This window comes from Triturus cristatus, chromosome 5_2 (genome assembly GCF_964204655.1).
Source record: "Triturus cristatus chromosome 5_2, aTriCri1.1, whole genome shotgun sequence".
NCBI classification, from domain to species: Eukaryota; Metazoa; Chordata; class Amphibia; order Caudata; family Salamandridae; genus Triturus; species Triturus cristatus.
In genome coordinates, this window is record NC_140588.1 from 563,671,335 (window position 1) to 563,686,935 (window position 15,601).

At 50.4% G+C, this 15,601-nt stretch overlaps 1 protein-coding gene across 6 annotated transcripts in view; it reads left to right on the forward strand.

Moving 5' to 3' along the window:
* The window catches only part of ENOX2 (ecto-NOX disulfide-thiol exchanger 2), a 1,377,678-nt gene that overhangs the window by 1,348,844 nt on the left and 13,233 nt on the right, over window positions 1–15,601 (forward strand). For all 6 annotated transcript variants that reach the window (XM_085607631.1, XM_085607636.1, XM_085607633.1 and 3 more), the window contains one exon: window positions 7,619–7,704. In XM_085607631.1, the coding sequence (XP_085463757.1) occupies window positions 7,619–7,704 (86 nt within the window). The remainder of the gene's footprint in view (window positions 1–7,618; window positions 7,705–15,601) is intronic.

Below are 15,601 nucleotides of genomic sequence, written 5' to 3' on the forward strand. Positions count from 1 at the left end.
AGGCTACCTGTAGATATTTTCTGAGTAAATCCAATACTTTGGAACAGAGACAGATAATTTGCATAATAGTTTTGTCCTTATTTCCGCACCGTCGGTATCCCTTAGTGCCAATGTGACATGAGTTCCACGAAGCTCCAAAGTGGGATAGAAGTATGTACAATAGTCTGAGTTGCCAACTTTTCTTTTCTTCTGCAGCCTCCAAATTTGAATAAAGGTAGGGTCGCTTTAATGTAATTTAAACTAATCAGGAATATTTATATATCGAAGATAATACTAGATCTGGCTTTTTCCCAACAATATTTTCTTTATTAGTTTTTTACGAGTATTCCTTGGCAAGTCAACTAGAGACCTTAATTGTGTCAATTTTTGATATTCAATTAGTTTATTGAGTTTTGAAAGATCTAAATCTGTTTTCCTAAAGTGGTTTGTTTTTAACAGTTCCAGAATTAGCCACTTTAGTGTATTATTTGATTTACTGCATTCACAGATGTAATTTAGCTTGACTTCTGTGTGATGGACCAACAAAGATGTCAAATTTTGTTTCAAATGTCACTTACTATGCGGTGTCGCGGAGCATAAATCTAACGAAAGAGCTGATAATTTGCCTATAAATCATGCTCATACTTAATATTATTTTGTTGGTACTGGTATCACATAAAGAAGTATGGGAATACTTTTTGTGTTTAAAGCATCCAGCGCCTGACCTATCCCTCTCTCGCCGTACATCCTAGCAAACCTTTTAATAGATTTTTTAATTATCTGTGTTTTTTGCTTCTTTAATTGAAAATGGTGAGCCCAAGTAAAGTTCTCATCAATAAGAATAATTTTGCCTAGGACTCAGTAATTAACCTTCTCGACAGGTGCCTTGCCATTTGCAATGTGGTATGCATGCAGTCTTGTTAGTTGATATTGAAGACAGTATTGGAAATAATACAGTTAAGTGAGAGAATGAACGCTGGCCCTACTTGGGGTTGTTTTTTTTTTTTTTTTTTTTTTTAAACCGTTTATTACAATCTCAAATAGTTACAAGTATGGGCCTACAACCGTCTGGCCGGCCGCTAGAGTGGCAGTAGCATATGACATACATACAGAAAAATCTCTTGGCGGTGCAAAAAGGGTAAATCAGGAGATATCAGTAGTGCAGGCCACATAACTCCAAACCAACAATACGGTTTCCTTTTGTCAAAACACAACAACACAAAAACAACCACACCCGCAAGGCAACCCGCAATCCCAAGTGACAGCACGCGCTCCTTAAGTGGGGGACCCCAACCAATCGCCAAACTCTGAAGAGGGGAATGAGAACGGATCAGGGACTGGGGAACCACGTGCCCATGGCTGGGGGAGGGGGTCGGCTAGGGGGACGGAGCTGGCGAAGCAGCCGGCAGCAGCGGCGGCTCGCAAATACCCCCGCGATAGGCGTTCCAGGGGCCCCAGATTTTCACCCACGCCCCAGGCTTACCCCTCGCAACATACACCACCTTTTCACGAAACATACACCAATCCATGTGTTCTTTCCAGGCCGACACCGCCGGAGGCCTCTGGGATCCCCACAATTGAGCAATGTCACGCTTAGCGATCATGTATCCCAGAGTCACCCACCGCGTCTGCGGAACCGAGTAGTCAGTTGGCTCCCACACATTCAGCAAGCATCTCCTCGCTTCAGGCAACAGCACGACACGCGTAACCACTCGCAGGACCTCATGCACACCACGCCAGAATCGCTCCACCTTTGGGCATTCCCACAGAATATGCAAGAAAGTTGCCAAAGCACCACAGCCACGCTTACACAGTCCATCCTCAGCTAAGCCCATACGTAGAAGCCTTGGCCCCGTCACGTAAACCCGGTGGAGGATCTTAAGCTGGACGAAGCGAAGGCGAGCCGGGATGGCCACCTCCTTCGGAGAGGCCACCGCGGACATCCAGTCCTCGTCGTCCAACTCCAGCCCATCGGCAACCCAGGCCTCGCGGAGGCCAGTCAGCAGGCCCGATCGGTCGTTAATCAGTTTTTTATATATAAGGGAGATCGTGCTGTCTGGGACATGGCCATCCAGCACTCTGTCCTCCAGGGGGGAAGACTCCGGAATGGACGCGACATCCGGGAAGACGGAGCCCAGCGCGTGGCGGACTTGTAAGTACCGGAAGTACTCACTGCCTTGCAACTGAAACTCCGTCTGCAGCATCTCGAAAGTTTTGAATCCCCCCCTCGTCCAGAGATCTCCCACTGTGCTGATGCCGATCGTGTCCCATTTCTCGAAGCCCTTCGAGGTCCACAAGGAGCCCAACCTCGCCGATGCATATAGCGGTGACGCCCGGGTCAAACGGTCCTTCCACCCCATAGCTGCGTTAGCCGCGTGCCATACACGCACCATGACACGTGTCGGTCCCGTCAGGCGAGGGTCCGGCGCGCCAGAGTAGAGCGCCCGATTGTAGTCGCCACCGGGCAGGAGCATCTTGTCCATTTCAAATGCCGGGTTCAGGGCGGGCCCGTAAAGGCCATGATTAATCGCAGCTAGCTGGGAGGCCCAGTAATACCGTTTAATATCCGGGAGGGCAACCCCCCCATCGTACCACGGGAGCGTCAATTTAGCCAAGGCGATACGTGGCCTCCCGTCCCAGAACAGGCGACGCTGCAAACTCTCCACCTCTCGGAAGTAGCGCGCCGGAACCAAATCCATAGTGTTCTGGAGAGCGTACAGAAAGCGCGGCAACGACATCATTTTAAACAAGGCCGCTCGGCCAAGTGGCGAAAGCGGCAGACGCCGCCAACGCACCACGTCCTCCTTCAAGCGCTGGAGGGGGGGCAGCAAATTCCGCTCGTAGCGGGCCTCCGGGTCCAGAGTAATATATATACCCAGGTACCGAAACCCCTGGGAGGCGATCTGGATCGGACAGTCCCGTGGTAGGACCGGAGCCTCCCCGGCAAGCACATATACACAGGATTTCGCCCAGTTGATGACGAGGCCTGAGTTGCGACCGAATGAGCGCAAAACATCAACTAGGACGATCAGTGATTTACGCGGGGAGGCGAGATATAGAAGGATATCATCAGCGTAGAGGGACACACGGTCCTCATGCTCGGGGGTCCAACGGAGACCACGGATGGAAGGGTGCCACCGCAGCCACTCCGCCAGGGGCTCCAGGGCCAGTGCAAACAGGAGAGGCGACAGGGGGCAGCCCTGTCGCGTACCCCGTCCCAATGCGAATGGGGCCGAAGCTCGTCCATTCACCACCACCTGCGCCAATGGGCCGGAATACAACAACTTGACCCAGCTGATGAAGCCCGGTCCGAAGCCAAACTTCGCCAGCATCGCCCAAATGTATGGCCACTCAAGCGTATCAAACGCCATGGTGGCGTCCAAGGACGCCAAGATGGCCGGTTCCCGCACGAACGGGACACGCGCGAGCACCCCGTGCAAGCGTCGCAGATTAAGGGCCGTGTTACGATGGGGTATGAAGCCGGACTGGTCTTGGTGGACCAAGTCGCCCACCACGCCGACCAGCCGGTTGGCCAGCACCTTGGCGAGGATTTTGGGCTCCGCATTCAAGAGCGAGATAGGCCTATAGGATGTGACCCGCTCACGGGGCCTCCCCTCCTTGTGGATCACCACGATCGTGGCCAGACGCTGGTCCGGCGGAAGGGAACCCCGCGAGCAGGCCGCCAGGAACATCGCGCGCAGGTGGGGTGCCAGCACATCCGGTCGCAGCTTGTACAGATCGATAGGAATGCCATTGGGGCCCATGGCCTTGCCAGATGCGACCGAGCGGATAGCAAGGGCAATTTCGTCCGAGGTGGGAGGAGCGTCCAGCGAATCCCTGTCCTCCACCGAAAGGGAGGGCAGCGCGATATCCCGAAGCAGGGCATGGGAATCCTCCTCCGAGCAGGGAGAAACCGGGGAGTATACCTCGCGGAAATAATCCGCGAAGCAGGAGACAATGGCGTCCGGCTCGGTAACACATACACCATCCATCCTCTCGATCAACGGAACCACACGACTCGCTCTCTCCTTTTTATCCAACCACGCTATCAATTTACCAGCCTTATCACCCACATCATACAGTCGCCCCTGTTGCTCTCTACTGAGGCCCCTGGCCGCCTCCGTGACGAGGGCCCTATAGGCCGCCCGCTTGAGGTGTAGAACATGCAATGTGGCATCCGTCACCCCGCTCCCCAGGTCACCCTCTAGTTCAGTAATTTCGGCCTCCACCCGGGTTACCTCCTCCCGCTCGCGCCTCCGGGCATGGGAGATAACGGAGAGGGCCTCCCCCCTAAGAACTACCTTAAAAGCCTCCCAAAGGGAGATGGCAGAAGGGACAGACCCCACATTCTCCTCAAAGTACCGCTGCAAGGATTTGATCAATTCGGCTCGAATAGTGGGGTCACGCAGGTACCAGGCATTGATCGGGGCTACCCTGCCCTACCCCCTCGGGAAGACATCAAGATGCAGCAGTAGTGGGGAGTGATCTGAAATACCCCGCGCCAAATGGCGCACCTCTCCCACCCTCCCAGCATAGGCCGCAGGAACAAGGACATAATCAAGCCGCGAGAAGCTACCATGGGCACCCGAGTGGAAGGTGTATTGCAGCTGCGCGGGATGCTTTAGTCGCCAGCAATCCACCAATCCTAGTGTATCTAAGAGGCCGGACAGCCACACCTGTGCCCGGGGGAGGTCCCTTGGGGGATGACGATCCATAGACCCTGAAGCCACCGCATTGAAGTCCCCCCCAACTACCAGAAGCCCATCCGGGAGGTCAAGGAGGAGGCGCCCCAGGTCCGCAAACGTGGTAGATTGCAACCCCGGCGGAACGTACACTGATACAAAAACAACCACTCTGCCCTCCATTCTACCCACCAAGACAGTGTAACGTCCCCTCTCATCATGGCGCACCTCATCAATCTCCAATGGGAGCGAGTTCTTAATCATGATGCCCACCCCCCGCGAGCCCGAGGTGAAGCCCGAATGGGCCACCAAGCGATAGCCTCTCCGATTCATGGCATGAAAGGAATTACCTATAAGGTGTGTCTCCTGCAGGAAGATCACATCTGGTGAAATGCGTTTCAGATACTGCAGGACCACACCACGCTTAATCCTATCCCCCAGTCCGTTAACGTTCCATGATAACACAGTCAGGTCCCTACCCCCCATCATACATGGAAGCCATCAATCGTCCCCCAAAGAGCATCTCAAAAACAACAATACAGTAAAGGGTTCGCCTTGCGGTGCAAACAAACAACACTCCACCCCCACCCACCCATCCCAACAGAACTCCCCCCTCCCTGCACCCCTGCATGAGCCCAGACAGCCCCCCCAAAGTGCAGTGTGCCTGTCGCCCCATAGATGAAAAACTAACTAGTCCCCCAGAGGAGGAGGGAAAGCCCCCAACGGACCCCGTACGACCTCCATAGGAGGGGAACATACACGATCAGTGAATGGTAACCAAAATGTTGTCCAGAGCAAGGCCTACTATTCACCCCTCAGTTCTGATCCGGCGAGCCCTCCCCGCCAACCGCACCCCCCCCACCCCCCCCCCCGGCCCCGATCCCCAGGCAGAGTATCCAACCAGTCCCCAACCGCCTCGGGACGGTCAAAAAAGTGCGTGCGACCATCCACCTCCACCCTCAGCTTAGCTGGAAAAAGCATTGAGTACTTAAGGTTCATGTCCCGTAGGCGACGTTTAACTCCGAGAAAACTCAGTCTCTGCTTTTGGACCGTCGGAGTAAAGTCAGGGTAGAAATTCACGTCCATATTATCAAGCTTGACCGGTCCCTGTAGCCTGGAAGTCTGCAAGATAGCGTCTCTGTCCCGAAAGTTAAAAATCCGGGCAATGAGAGGCCGCGGCGGAGCTCCGACCTTAGGTCTTCCTCCGGGGACCCTGTGAGCACGTTCCACCGCAAAAAGTTTACTCAGCCCCCGGGGCTGGAGATGGGTGAGGATCAGGTCTTCCACAAACAAATCTGCCGCCTCCTCCTCCCGTCCCTCCGGCACCCCGACAATACGAACGTTGTTCCTCCGGGCCCGACCCTCGGCGTCCTCCAATCGACGGTCCATCATGGCGCTCGCCTGGCCAAGCCGGTGCATCTCCTTTTGAAGGGCCGCCACGTCTGTAGTGAGACTTGAGGTGGTGTGGGCCAGGGAATCGACCCGATCATTTGTTTTAGACAAGTCGGCTCTCACCAGGCCCACCTCCACCAGGGCCGAGTCTATCTTCTGCGCCAGAGTATCAAAGCGCTGGTCCACCGAGGCCTTCATCTCGGCAATGGCGCCTATGACGTCCCGGAGGGTCAGATCCGTGGGTTGAGCAGATGCCTCAGTCGGGCCCGCGGGGGATGTACGCTGTGCCTCTGGGGATCCCTTCTGGAGGGTGTAGCGGTCCATACTGTTTGACTGATGTGCCGGGCCGCGGCGGGTCGATTTCACCTTGGCCCGGTCGCCATCTTGCTTTGTGGACATGTCGCACTCCCAAAGTCGTGCCAATCTCCTCGAAAGGGCCGATAAACCAGTTCACGGGTTCCGGGGGGGGTGACCACTGGACCGCAGGACAACTCACAGCCGGCGGGTCAGCCGGGCACAGGGGCAAGGCCACACCACCGCACCCCGCTCCGCAACCCTACCTCGCCTGAGGGCAAGGAGGGCGCAAAAGCGAAAGTGAAAGCGTGGGGTACGCGAGTCGCCCAGCCCTGCCCGCCGTTGTTGTTCGCTTTGTCCCCGGATCGCCCCACAACTCCAATACGGGGGGCCGGCGCGGAGAAGGCCGCAATCTTCGATCGGTGCTCCCACCAGTGTCCGGGGTCCGATTCGAAAACGGAAAACGGGTGCCGCCTCAGCTCGGGTACACAGACACAGTCCCCTCGTCAAGGACAGGATATAATCAGGATTAATTCAGGAGGTCGCGGAGGTCCTCGGGAGCTTCGCACCTACGCGGCCATCTTGGTTGCGCGCTAGGCTCCTCCCCCCTACTTGGGGTTGTTGAATCATTAGCTGAACTGAGATGTGCAGAGATGTATAAGGAAAACAAGAAGGGTGCCTGGATGTAGCACTCGTTAGTCCATTCTGTGTTGGTCATTTTTGGTTATATAGTGTTTTCATTGGACAATTTAATTTGTAACCATGGCTCAATTTGTGTTACTTTAACATATCAGACACATGGGCACTGAACAATTCTTTACATTCCAATACTGCACACACAGTACCAGTATTTCATTCATTTTAGAGACCTGCCCCAAAGTGAGAATGTGAGTAATAACGGTTCTTTTATTTCTCTCCCGTTGTTAGCTTTTCTTCAGTGGCACCCCACCTAATCTTTTAATACCGTGCTATTCATTCTTTCTCAGCGTTAGTGTCACTATTCATAGCTTTTGCGGTAGGCCTTTTAACAATGGCCATATACCTCTTCCCCTTAAGACCTAGGGCTCATTGATTAGCTAGCGTTTTAAATGCATTTTGGTCTTTTCCATGCAAGTTGTAGTTTAAAGGAGATGTCCCCTAAAAGGAAAATAATTTGTGTACCAAAATGGTGTATATTGCATTAGTACTCTTTTTGGGGGGTCTTCATGTGTCATTGTGATAATGTTTCTCCCTGGATTGCATTATGATTTGTAGAATATTATGTTTTTTAGGTATTATATCAACATTTCTTCATGTCCACCCATTCGGAGCCAGCATTGAATATATATGCTCTTATTTGCAGTGTCTAGATACCAAGGTTAGTATAAATGGACTTTATTTATCACTTCAAAGCATGCGTTTTTATCCGAAAAGAAAGTGTGTTCTGTGGTATTTTAATATGTGCTCGTCTTATGTTGTTGTATTGTTAAACAGATTTTCTAACAATCTATTCCATGATGTTTTCTATGTATATTTCATGTCTGTTGCATTTCACTGTCATGCCTATTGCTCCAATTTGTAGAAATAAATGGATGTACTTTTAGGAGATAAAGAGGCCCACTAAACAGACAGTGGTCGGCGTGTGTACGAGTTTGATGGACCTGTCTAATAACATGGTCACAGACACAGACCACGTTCACCACACTAGTCCACCAAACGTGAAGGTCAACTTCAGATGGCCATGATCTACTTTTGGCGGGCAGCTGGTAAAGGCACACCCCAACCTCCGGTCTTGTTCTGTGTATATTAGGCAGGTCCTTCGGAATATAATGATTTTGCAATTCACTCAAAAATCTCAAAATCGTCTTTCTAGTAACAAGCATTTGAAATGCAATAGGTCTCGCATTTGCGAGAGTTGGAGCTATTGGCATTGTAAATGACAATGCCTTTTATTCATTTGTTTTGAAAACCTGCAAGCGGTGCATAAACACGTACTTTGTACGTATAGTCCTTGCTTACGAGAAGCAAGGCTGGCAGTAAAAGAGACTGCCTGCCTTGCTTCTCATAAGCAAGGGCTATAAGTACAAAGTGCTTGTTTACGCACAGCTTGCAGGTTTTCAAATGCATAAATAAAAGGCATTGTCATTTACAATGCCAATAGCTCAAACTCTCGCAAATGCGGGACCTATTACATTGCAAATGCCTGTTACAGCCTGAGGCAGGACCGACAGTGTCACAATAATGACACGTTTCCTTGTCCACGCCCAACCGAAAGTCCCCTCCCACCTGAGGGCTCGGTTTTCAGATTCTTTCCACCCATGAAATGATTGAGCGCTTTTAATACCCTGCGTATCTGGTGGGATTTTACCGTTCACTGCTTATGAGGTCGTGACTGGAGGTGCGCGTTATGCTCTAGTGACAGATAGTGTAGCTTGTGTGCATTGCACGTCGGTTACAACAAATGTTTCCAGGGCTCCATTGGTAATTTTCAAAGGATGGAAGGAGGAGCTGCTCACAGTGTGGAAAGTGACCCTTGCATGGGTGTCTTCCCTTTTGCCAGCGCCTGAGTGCAATGCTTGGTCGGGAATCGGGGGGGTAGCCACTGCTACCCCAGACATGCCTTTAGCTACCCCCTGCACATGCTTTATTTCCACCCTACTCCTGGCACTTGGGTGAATTGATACCATTAATGGGGATAACTTCAGTGCATGTGAGGTGGGCGGGGCTCGCAGCACATGGCCCCGCCCATCTCTTTACCTTCTCACACCGGTATGTGGCAGAGGCGATTCTTAAATTCATGTCTACTCTACAAGCAGCAGCTGAGAGGTGCGCACAGTTAAAGTCTAGGCGCTAATGTTCTTTTTGCCCGGAAACTGGGGTGGCAGACAGCTCAGACTCCCGTGTTTTGTGAGTTTATGTGAACATGTAATATTACAAAATTAATATACGTTTATATAGAACCTTATGGTTGTTTATTTACATATATATTGTGCTTGGTTAGCAAAAAAGGCAAATGAACAAAAGCATGCCGGGTAGTTGAATAAATGCCTTTATTGTATTAAAATATATAAATTAAATAAAAATGAAAAAAATATTAAAGCAATGTATTTATTATTGTGCTCAAGATTTCCGTATATGTTTTATACCATAAATGTATGTATTAATTCATGTCTGGTAGTTGGATAAAATAACTGAATAAAACCTTTGATAAAAAAACGACGTTTTTTCCAGATTGCATACGTTAGTTTTTTTATTTACCAAAGTTTTTGTTGTGTGTGCGAGTGTTTGTATGTAGGTTTGTGTGTCTGCACAATTTGTGCACAACATGCAAGAAAGTATTGGGTCTTGCTACTCTGCGAGGTGCGTAATTAACAAATAAAAGTGTGTGTACGTGCGTGCGTGTTTGTGTGTATGTATGTGTGCGTGAGAGACCACGTGAAAGCGTTTGTCTGATCGACCTGTGTTCACATGGGAGTTGTGTGAGACAGCCTGGAAGAGAAGAAAGACCAAAAACGAAAGCAAAGAGAGAAATTGGAATGCATGGGAGGGGAGAGAGGGAGAGAGTGAAAGAAAGAAAGTGAAAGCGAAACAAAATGGACAAATTAATGGGAAGAGGGAGCGCTAAATAAAGAAATACGAGAAATAAGGCAATGAAAAAGGGAGGAGTAAGAAAGAAATGTACACGTCTATGAGCGAGTGAGGTATAGAAGGAAGGAAAGCTCTACGAGAACGGAGAGGGAGAGAGGAGATGAAAGAGAATGATGAAATGGGAGAGAAAAGGAAATAGAAATAACAACAAGAGATAAGAAAGGAGGATAGAGGAAGCGAAAGAAGGGAGGAATGAGTGTGTATGAGTGTGCACGCGTGAGAGAAGGTGAAATGATTGTGGAATCATGGGAGCGTCGGTTTCAGCGTGCACAGACAGCCCAGAAGTGCACTTGAACCTCTGCCATAAACCAGTGCAGCGGTCGTGTTCTCAGCCACTGACTCACTCCAGATCTAATAAGGACTGGTACTGATCGCATCCCGCGGGGATAGAAACAAGCACTGGTTAGCGGTGGTGGGACACGACACAAGCCTCACAGAGAAGGGGGGCTTGAGCGTGAGGCAAGGACACAACGTGCCAACCTCAAGTGCCAACACGCCCACCGCCTCGTTAGAAGGGAGAAGTGAAGAGATGCAGCGCACATGACGAGCAACAGACGACGAGTCCAGTCCGCGTGGGCGGGTCCTAAGGGAGACAGGGCGGTCACCAACCCCACAAAAGCAACCCGACGACAATAGATCCGCAGAGCGAGCAGCGCATGCGCTGCCACGCTAGTCGAGACCTAAAAAGGACGCACTTTTTTAGAAAAGCTTGTGTCGAGCTTCCAAAACATGTCCTCTCACCTTCTTTTAATTGGTCCCAGCGCTGTTGCTGGGCTTAATGAAAGGAAGATGTGCACTGTGCTGCAGCCGAGTTGTTTACATGCTGCCTTGTGTGACGTTGTGAAGAACGGCCCAAAGACTTATTCTACCCTGCCTGCCTCCTGTGTTCCTTTACAGCCCAAGAGCCTTGTGACACATTAATTATCTGTCTAATAGAACAGTTGAGGAAGGACAAACTTTCTCACAACAAACCACAGAGATCAGACCACTCAAGCAGAGCGTTATCTTGAGATTCAGAGCAGTGTCCCATCTTTTATGCTCAGGTCAGAGCATCGGTGCCCCTTATGTGTCCAGAGATACACCCTGCTCAGTCAGTTCTAGAGATAATTTCTGCCACGCCCCCTCTCGTTTCCATACCCAGTGAGCTCTGCATAACAGAAGGGCTCCTGATTGTGTTCAATTTCTCTGCTTGAGATTGTGGTCATGTGAGAAATGATTAGAACACCTTTGCGGTTGAAAAAAAAAGTAGTAGTAACCCGTTTGGCAACAAGGAGAAAAGAGTGGCTAAGAGTAGAGAAAATCTGAAACAAAAATGGAAAAAATGACTGTTAGACCTGGCCCCATTGGCATGGGTCCCCCATCCATTTTTCGCTGTTGCCTCATGTGTTTTTGCTGGTTATAGATGCTTTGGGCACTGTGCCACTGCTGTTCAGTGCCACAGTGCAAGTGCTCCCTATAGTAAATTGATATATGGATTAGTGACTCCATGATTGACTTGATTGGTTTACTTGTCAGACCCTAGTACAGTGCACTACGTGTGCCCAGGGCTTGTAACCAATGCTGCTGGTGGGCTTGCAAAAACCAAAGGAAATGATGGACGGAGTGTTGAACATTGCAAGCACTCACCCCCAGTCAACTGATCTGGGTTTAATCCATCACCGTTCTTTAGCCCACTCTGCCACCCCAGTTCAGACATGGCCATATGCAAATCAGTCTGACCCTGTGCCTCATGGGAACAGTCCAGCCCGAACTGCCAAGCCATGTCTTCCCTGGACCGGAAACAAGCTTCCTAGGACCGTTTTCTGGCATTTCAGCCGTCTTCTGCCAGGCTTGCTTGAATCCAGTGGCAAAGTGGGCAAGGGACTCACGTCTGAGCATACCCTGCCAACTTATGGCAAACAAAGCAAAAACCAAAGGAAATGATGGACGGAGTGTTGAACATTGCAAGCACTCGCCCCCAATCAACTGATCTGGGTTTAAACCATCACCGTTCTTTAGCCCACTCTGCCACCCAAGTTCAGACTTGGCCATATGCAAATCAGTCTGACCCTGTGCCTCACGGGAACAGTCCAGCCCGAACTGCCAAGCCATGTCTTCCCCGAACCTGGGGGTGAGTGTTTGATTTGCTCTAACGCTCCGTCCATCATCCCCTTTGGTATCGCTTTGTTCGCCCTATGTTGGCAGGGTATGCCCAGACGTGGATCCCTTGCTCACTTTGCCACTGGATTCAAGATAGCCTGGCTGACGAGGGTTATGAACCCGAAACCGGTCCCAGGATGCTTGTTTCCGGTCCAGGGAAGCCATGGCTTGGCAGTTCGGGCTGGACTGTTCCCATGAGGCACAGGGTCAGACTGATTTGCATATGGCCATGTCTGAACTGGGGTGGTGGAGTGAGCTAAAGAATGGTGATGGATTAAACCCAGATCAGTTGACTGGGGGTGAGTGTTTGATTTGCTCTAACGCTCCGTCCATCATCCCCTTTGGTATCGCTTTGTTTGCCCTATGTTGGCAGGGTATGCCCAGACGTGGGTCCCTTGCTCACTTTGCCACTGGATTCAAGATAGCCTGGCTGACGAGGGTAATGAACCCGAAACCGGTCCCAGGATGCTTGTTTCCGGTCCAGGGAAGACATGGCTTGGAAGTTCGGGCTGGACTGTTCCCATGAGGCACAGGGTCAGACTGATTTGCATATGGCCATGTCTGAACTTGGGTGGTGGAGTGAGCTAAAGAATGGTGATGGATTAAACCCAGATCAGTTGACTGGGGGTGAGTGTTTGATTTGCTCTAATGCTCCATCCATCATCCCCTTTGGTATCGCTTTGTTCGCCCTATTTTGGCAGGGTATGCCTAGACGTGGGTCCCTTGCTCACTTTGCCACTGGATTCAAGATAGCCTGGCTGACGAGGGTTATGAACCCGAAACCGGTCCCAGGATGCTTGTTTCCGGTCCAGGGAAGACATGGCTTGGCAGTTCGGGCTGGACTGTTCCCATGGGGCACAGGGTCAGTCTGATTTGCATATGGCCATGTCTGAACTAGGGTGGTGGAGTGAGCTAAAGAATGGTGATGGATTAAACCCAGATCAGTTGACTGGGGGTGAGTGTTTGATTTGCTCTAACGCTCCGTCCATCATCCCCTTTGGTATCGCTGGTGGGCTTGCAGCACTGATTGTGCCATCCACCGGAGCAGCTTGTAAAGAGTGTCTCAGGTCTGCCATTGCAGAGCCTGTGTGCAGTCTGGTACTGCCATGCTGACTGGGCAAGTGCACCCACTTGCCAGTCCCTAAAACCTTCCCTTTTATGCATATTAGTCTCCCCTATGGTAGGCCCAAGGGCAGGGTGCATTGTAGGTAAAAGGTAGGACATGCCCTGGTGTGAGTGGCATGTCCTAATAGTGAATTACAGCCATTTTCGTTTTTCACTATTGCAAGGCTACCTGTTCTCCATAGGCCAGAATGGGCAGTTTGGTTATTGCATTTTATAATCCTAACTGACTCAGGGAACATGGTAGAAATTCAAGTTTAGTATGCCTGAACCCAGAATGATAAAATACATCTTTTAGTGAAGTTGGTTTTAACATTCTGTGTTTGAAAATTCCACTTTTAGAAAGTAGGCATTTTCTTGTCTAACAATCCAAACCTGCCTTTGCTAGGTTGTGTATTCCTTGTCTGGAGTTTGAGTGACAGGGCTGAGGAATTCCAGGAGACAGGGTGAGGTGGCCCAGTGGTGAATAGAGAGATCTGCATCTAGATGGGAGGGAGGAGCTGCACCTGGGACCTGAATAGGGCTGTGCCTTCCCTCCACAATGCTGGCTCCACCTCCTGTGGTGTGTCTGATGTCCCTGCCCTGCACTGTGAAAGGAAAGAAGGAGACATGTCAACAAAGTGCTCCAGGACTGACCAGAACTGGTTTGGACTAGGCAAAGGCCTCTCTGCCTTCAGAGAACAAAGGGAAAAGGAGTATAAATATTGGGACCCAGACCCAAGAACTTTAGATCACTTCTGGGAATCAAGACGAACCTTTGCTGAGGAGAAGAACCAGGAAGCTAAAGGAGGAAACTACCCCTGTGCTGTGTGTTTGGGGGTTGGCCTGCAGTGGTTGCTTCATTGCCAAAGAGAGGAGAAAAGGACTGAGTGTGCTTTCTATCAACTTGAAGAAGAATCTCCAAGGGCTTGAACTAGAGCTTGCCTCCTGCCTGAAGTCTCAGGGATACAAGACCTCACCAACCAGCTTCCCCCTGAATTCCCTTGCTGGGAACTGAAGTGCCTGCTGTTGTGCTGGGCCTTCTGAGAGACTGCGTGTCGCTGAGAGGTGGAAGCGCGACGCAACAACGAGAAACGTGTCGCTGCCGCTGTCATCCCATCGCCGTGGAAGCGTGTCGCTGCCATCATCGCATCGCCGAAGCGCGGCGCATCGCCGGAGAAGCCGGACGCTGCCACAGAGGTCATCGTCGCATCACCAGAGAAGCGCGTCACAGGGCCTGTCGCGGCTCCAAAGATCATCAAGTCGCTGCACCGCCGTCGGGCGTGTCGCATCACACCAACGTTGTCGCATCGCAACCAAGACGCCATTTTGTTGCATCACACCAATGTCGCATCGCAACCAAGATGCCATTTTGTCGCATCACACCGGAGAAGAGTATCGCATCGTGGTGCCAGCATGTCGCATCGCACCGGAGAGCAGTAAGAAACCAACGCATCAACTCCCCTACACAGCAGTAAGGGACTGACGCATCCACTCCCCTGCGTGTAAGAAACAGACGCATCACCTTCCCTACAACCCTTTTGTTTCTTTGTGGCAAGCATCTAAGGTACATTGAGAGTAAAGTGTCGCATTTACAACTTGAGAGAACTGAGCCATTGTATAACATTTAAGAGACTATTTTTGAGTACAGTATTGTGGATTTTTGTCGTCTGGTCTTGTGTTAAGTATATATAAAAATACTTATTTTTATAATACGACCTGTGTGGTATCCATTTGTAGTGTTGTCACTGTATTACTGTATGTGTTCACAAATGCTTTACACACTGCCTCTGAGATAAGCCTGCCTGCTCGTGCCAAGCTACCAAGAGGGTGAGCAGGGGTTATTTTAGGAGTGTAGCCCCTTACCCTGACTAGACGCAAGGGTCCCTATTTGTCACAGGTACCTACCTATGCCAACCAGAGACCCCCAAATCTAACATTGGTGGCAGCAGTGGGATTTGGACTTGCATTTGTGATTCATATACAGTGATTGGTGTACACTAATAGGGAGTGCAGACCATAACGCAACCACATACTTTGAGATAATTTTTCCTTGGAACTTCTTTCCTATTTTTGATTCCTGAGAACTGCCAGTCTTTTTGCTACCATGAGCAAGTCAGCATCCATAGTATCTGTAGACATTGGGTTGGAAGAAGAGAGAATTGATACTTGCACTGTGCCTAATCTCAAAACTTTGTGCAAGAAATGTAAAATCTCTGTGAAAGGCCTCACCAGGAGGGAGGAATTCCTAAAGGCGCTGAGGGCCTGGATGGAATCTAGGAATGCCCCTGAGCATCCTGAAGAGCCAACATTGGAGACAGAAGATTTGAATGAGCAGCTTGAGAGGCCAGTGGGCCTAGATGGAGGGAAAGCACCTTCAGGGGCGG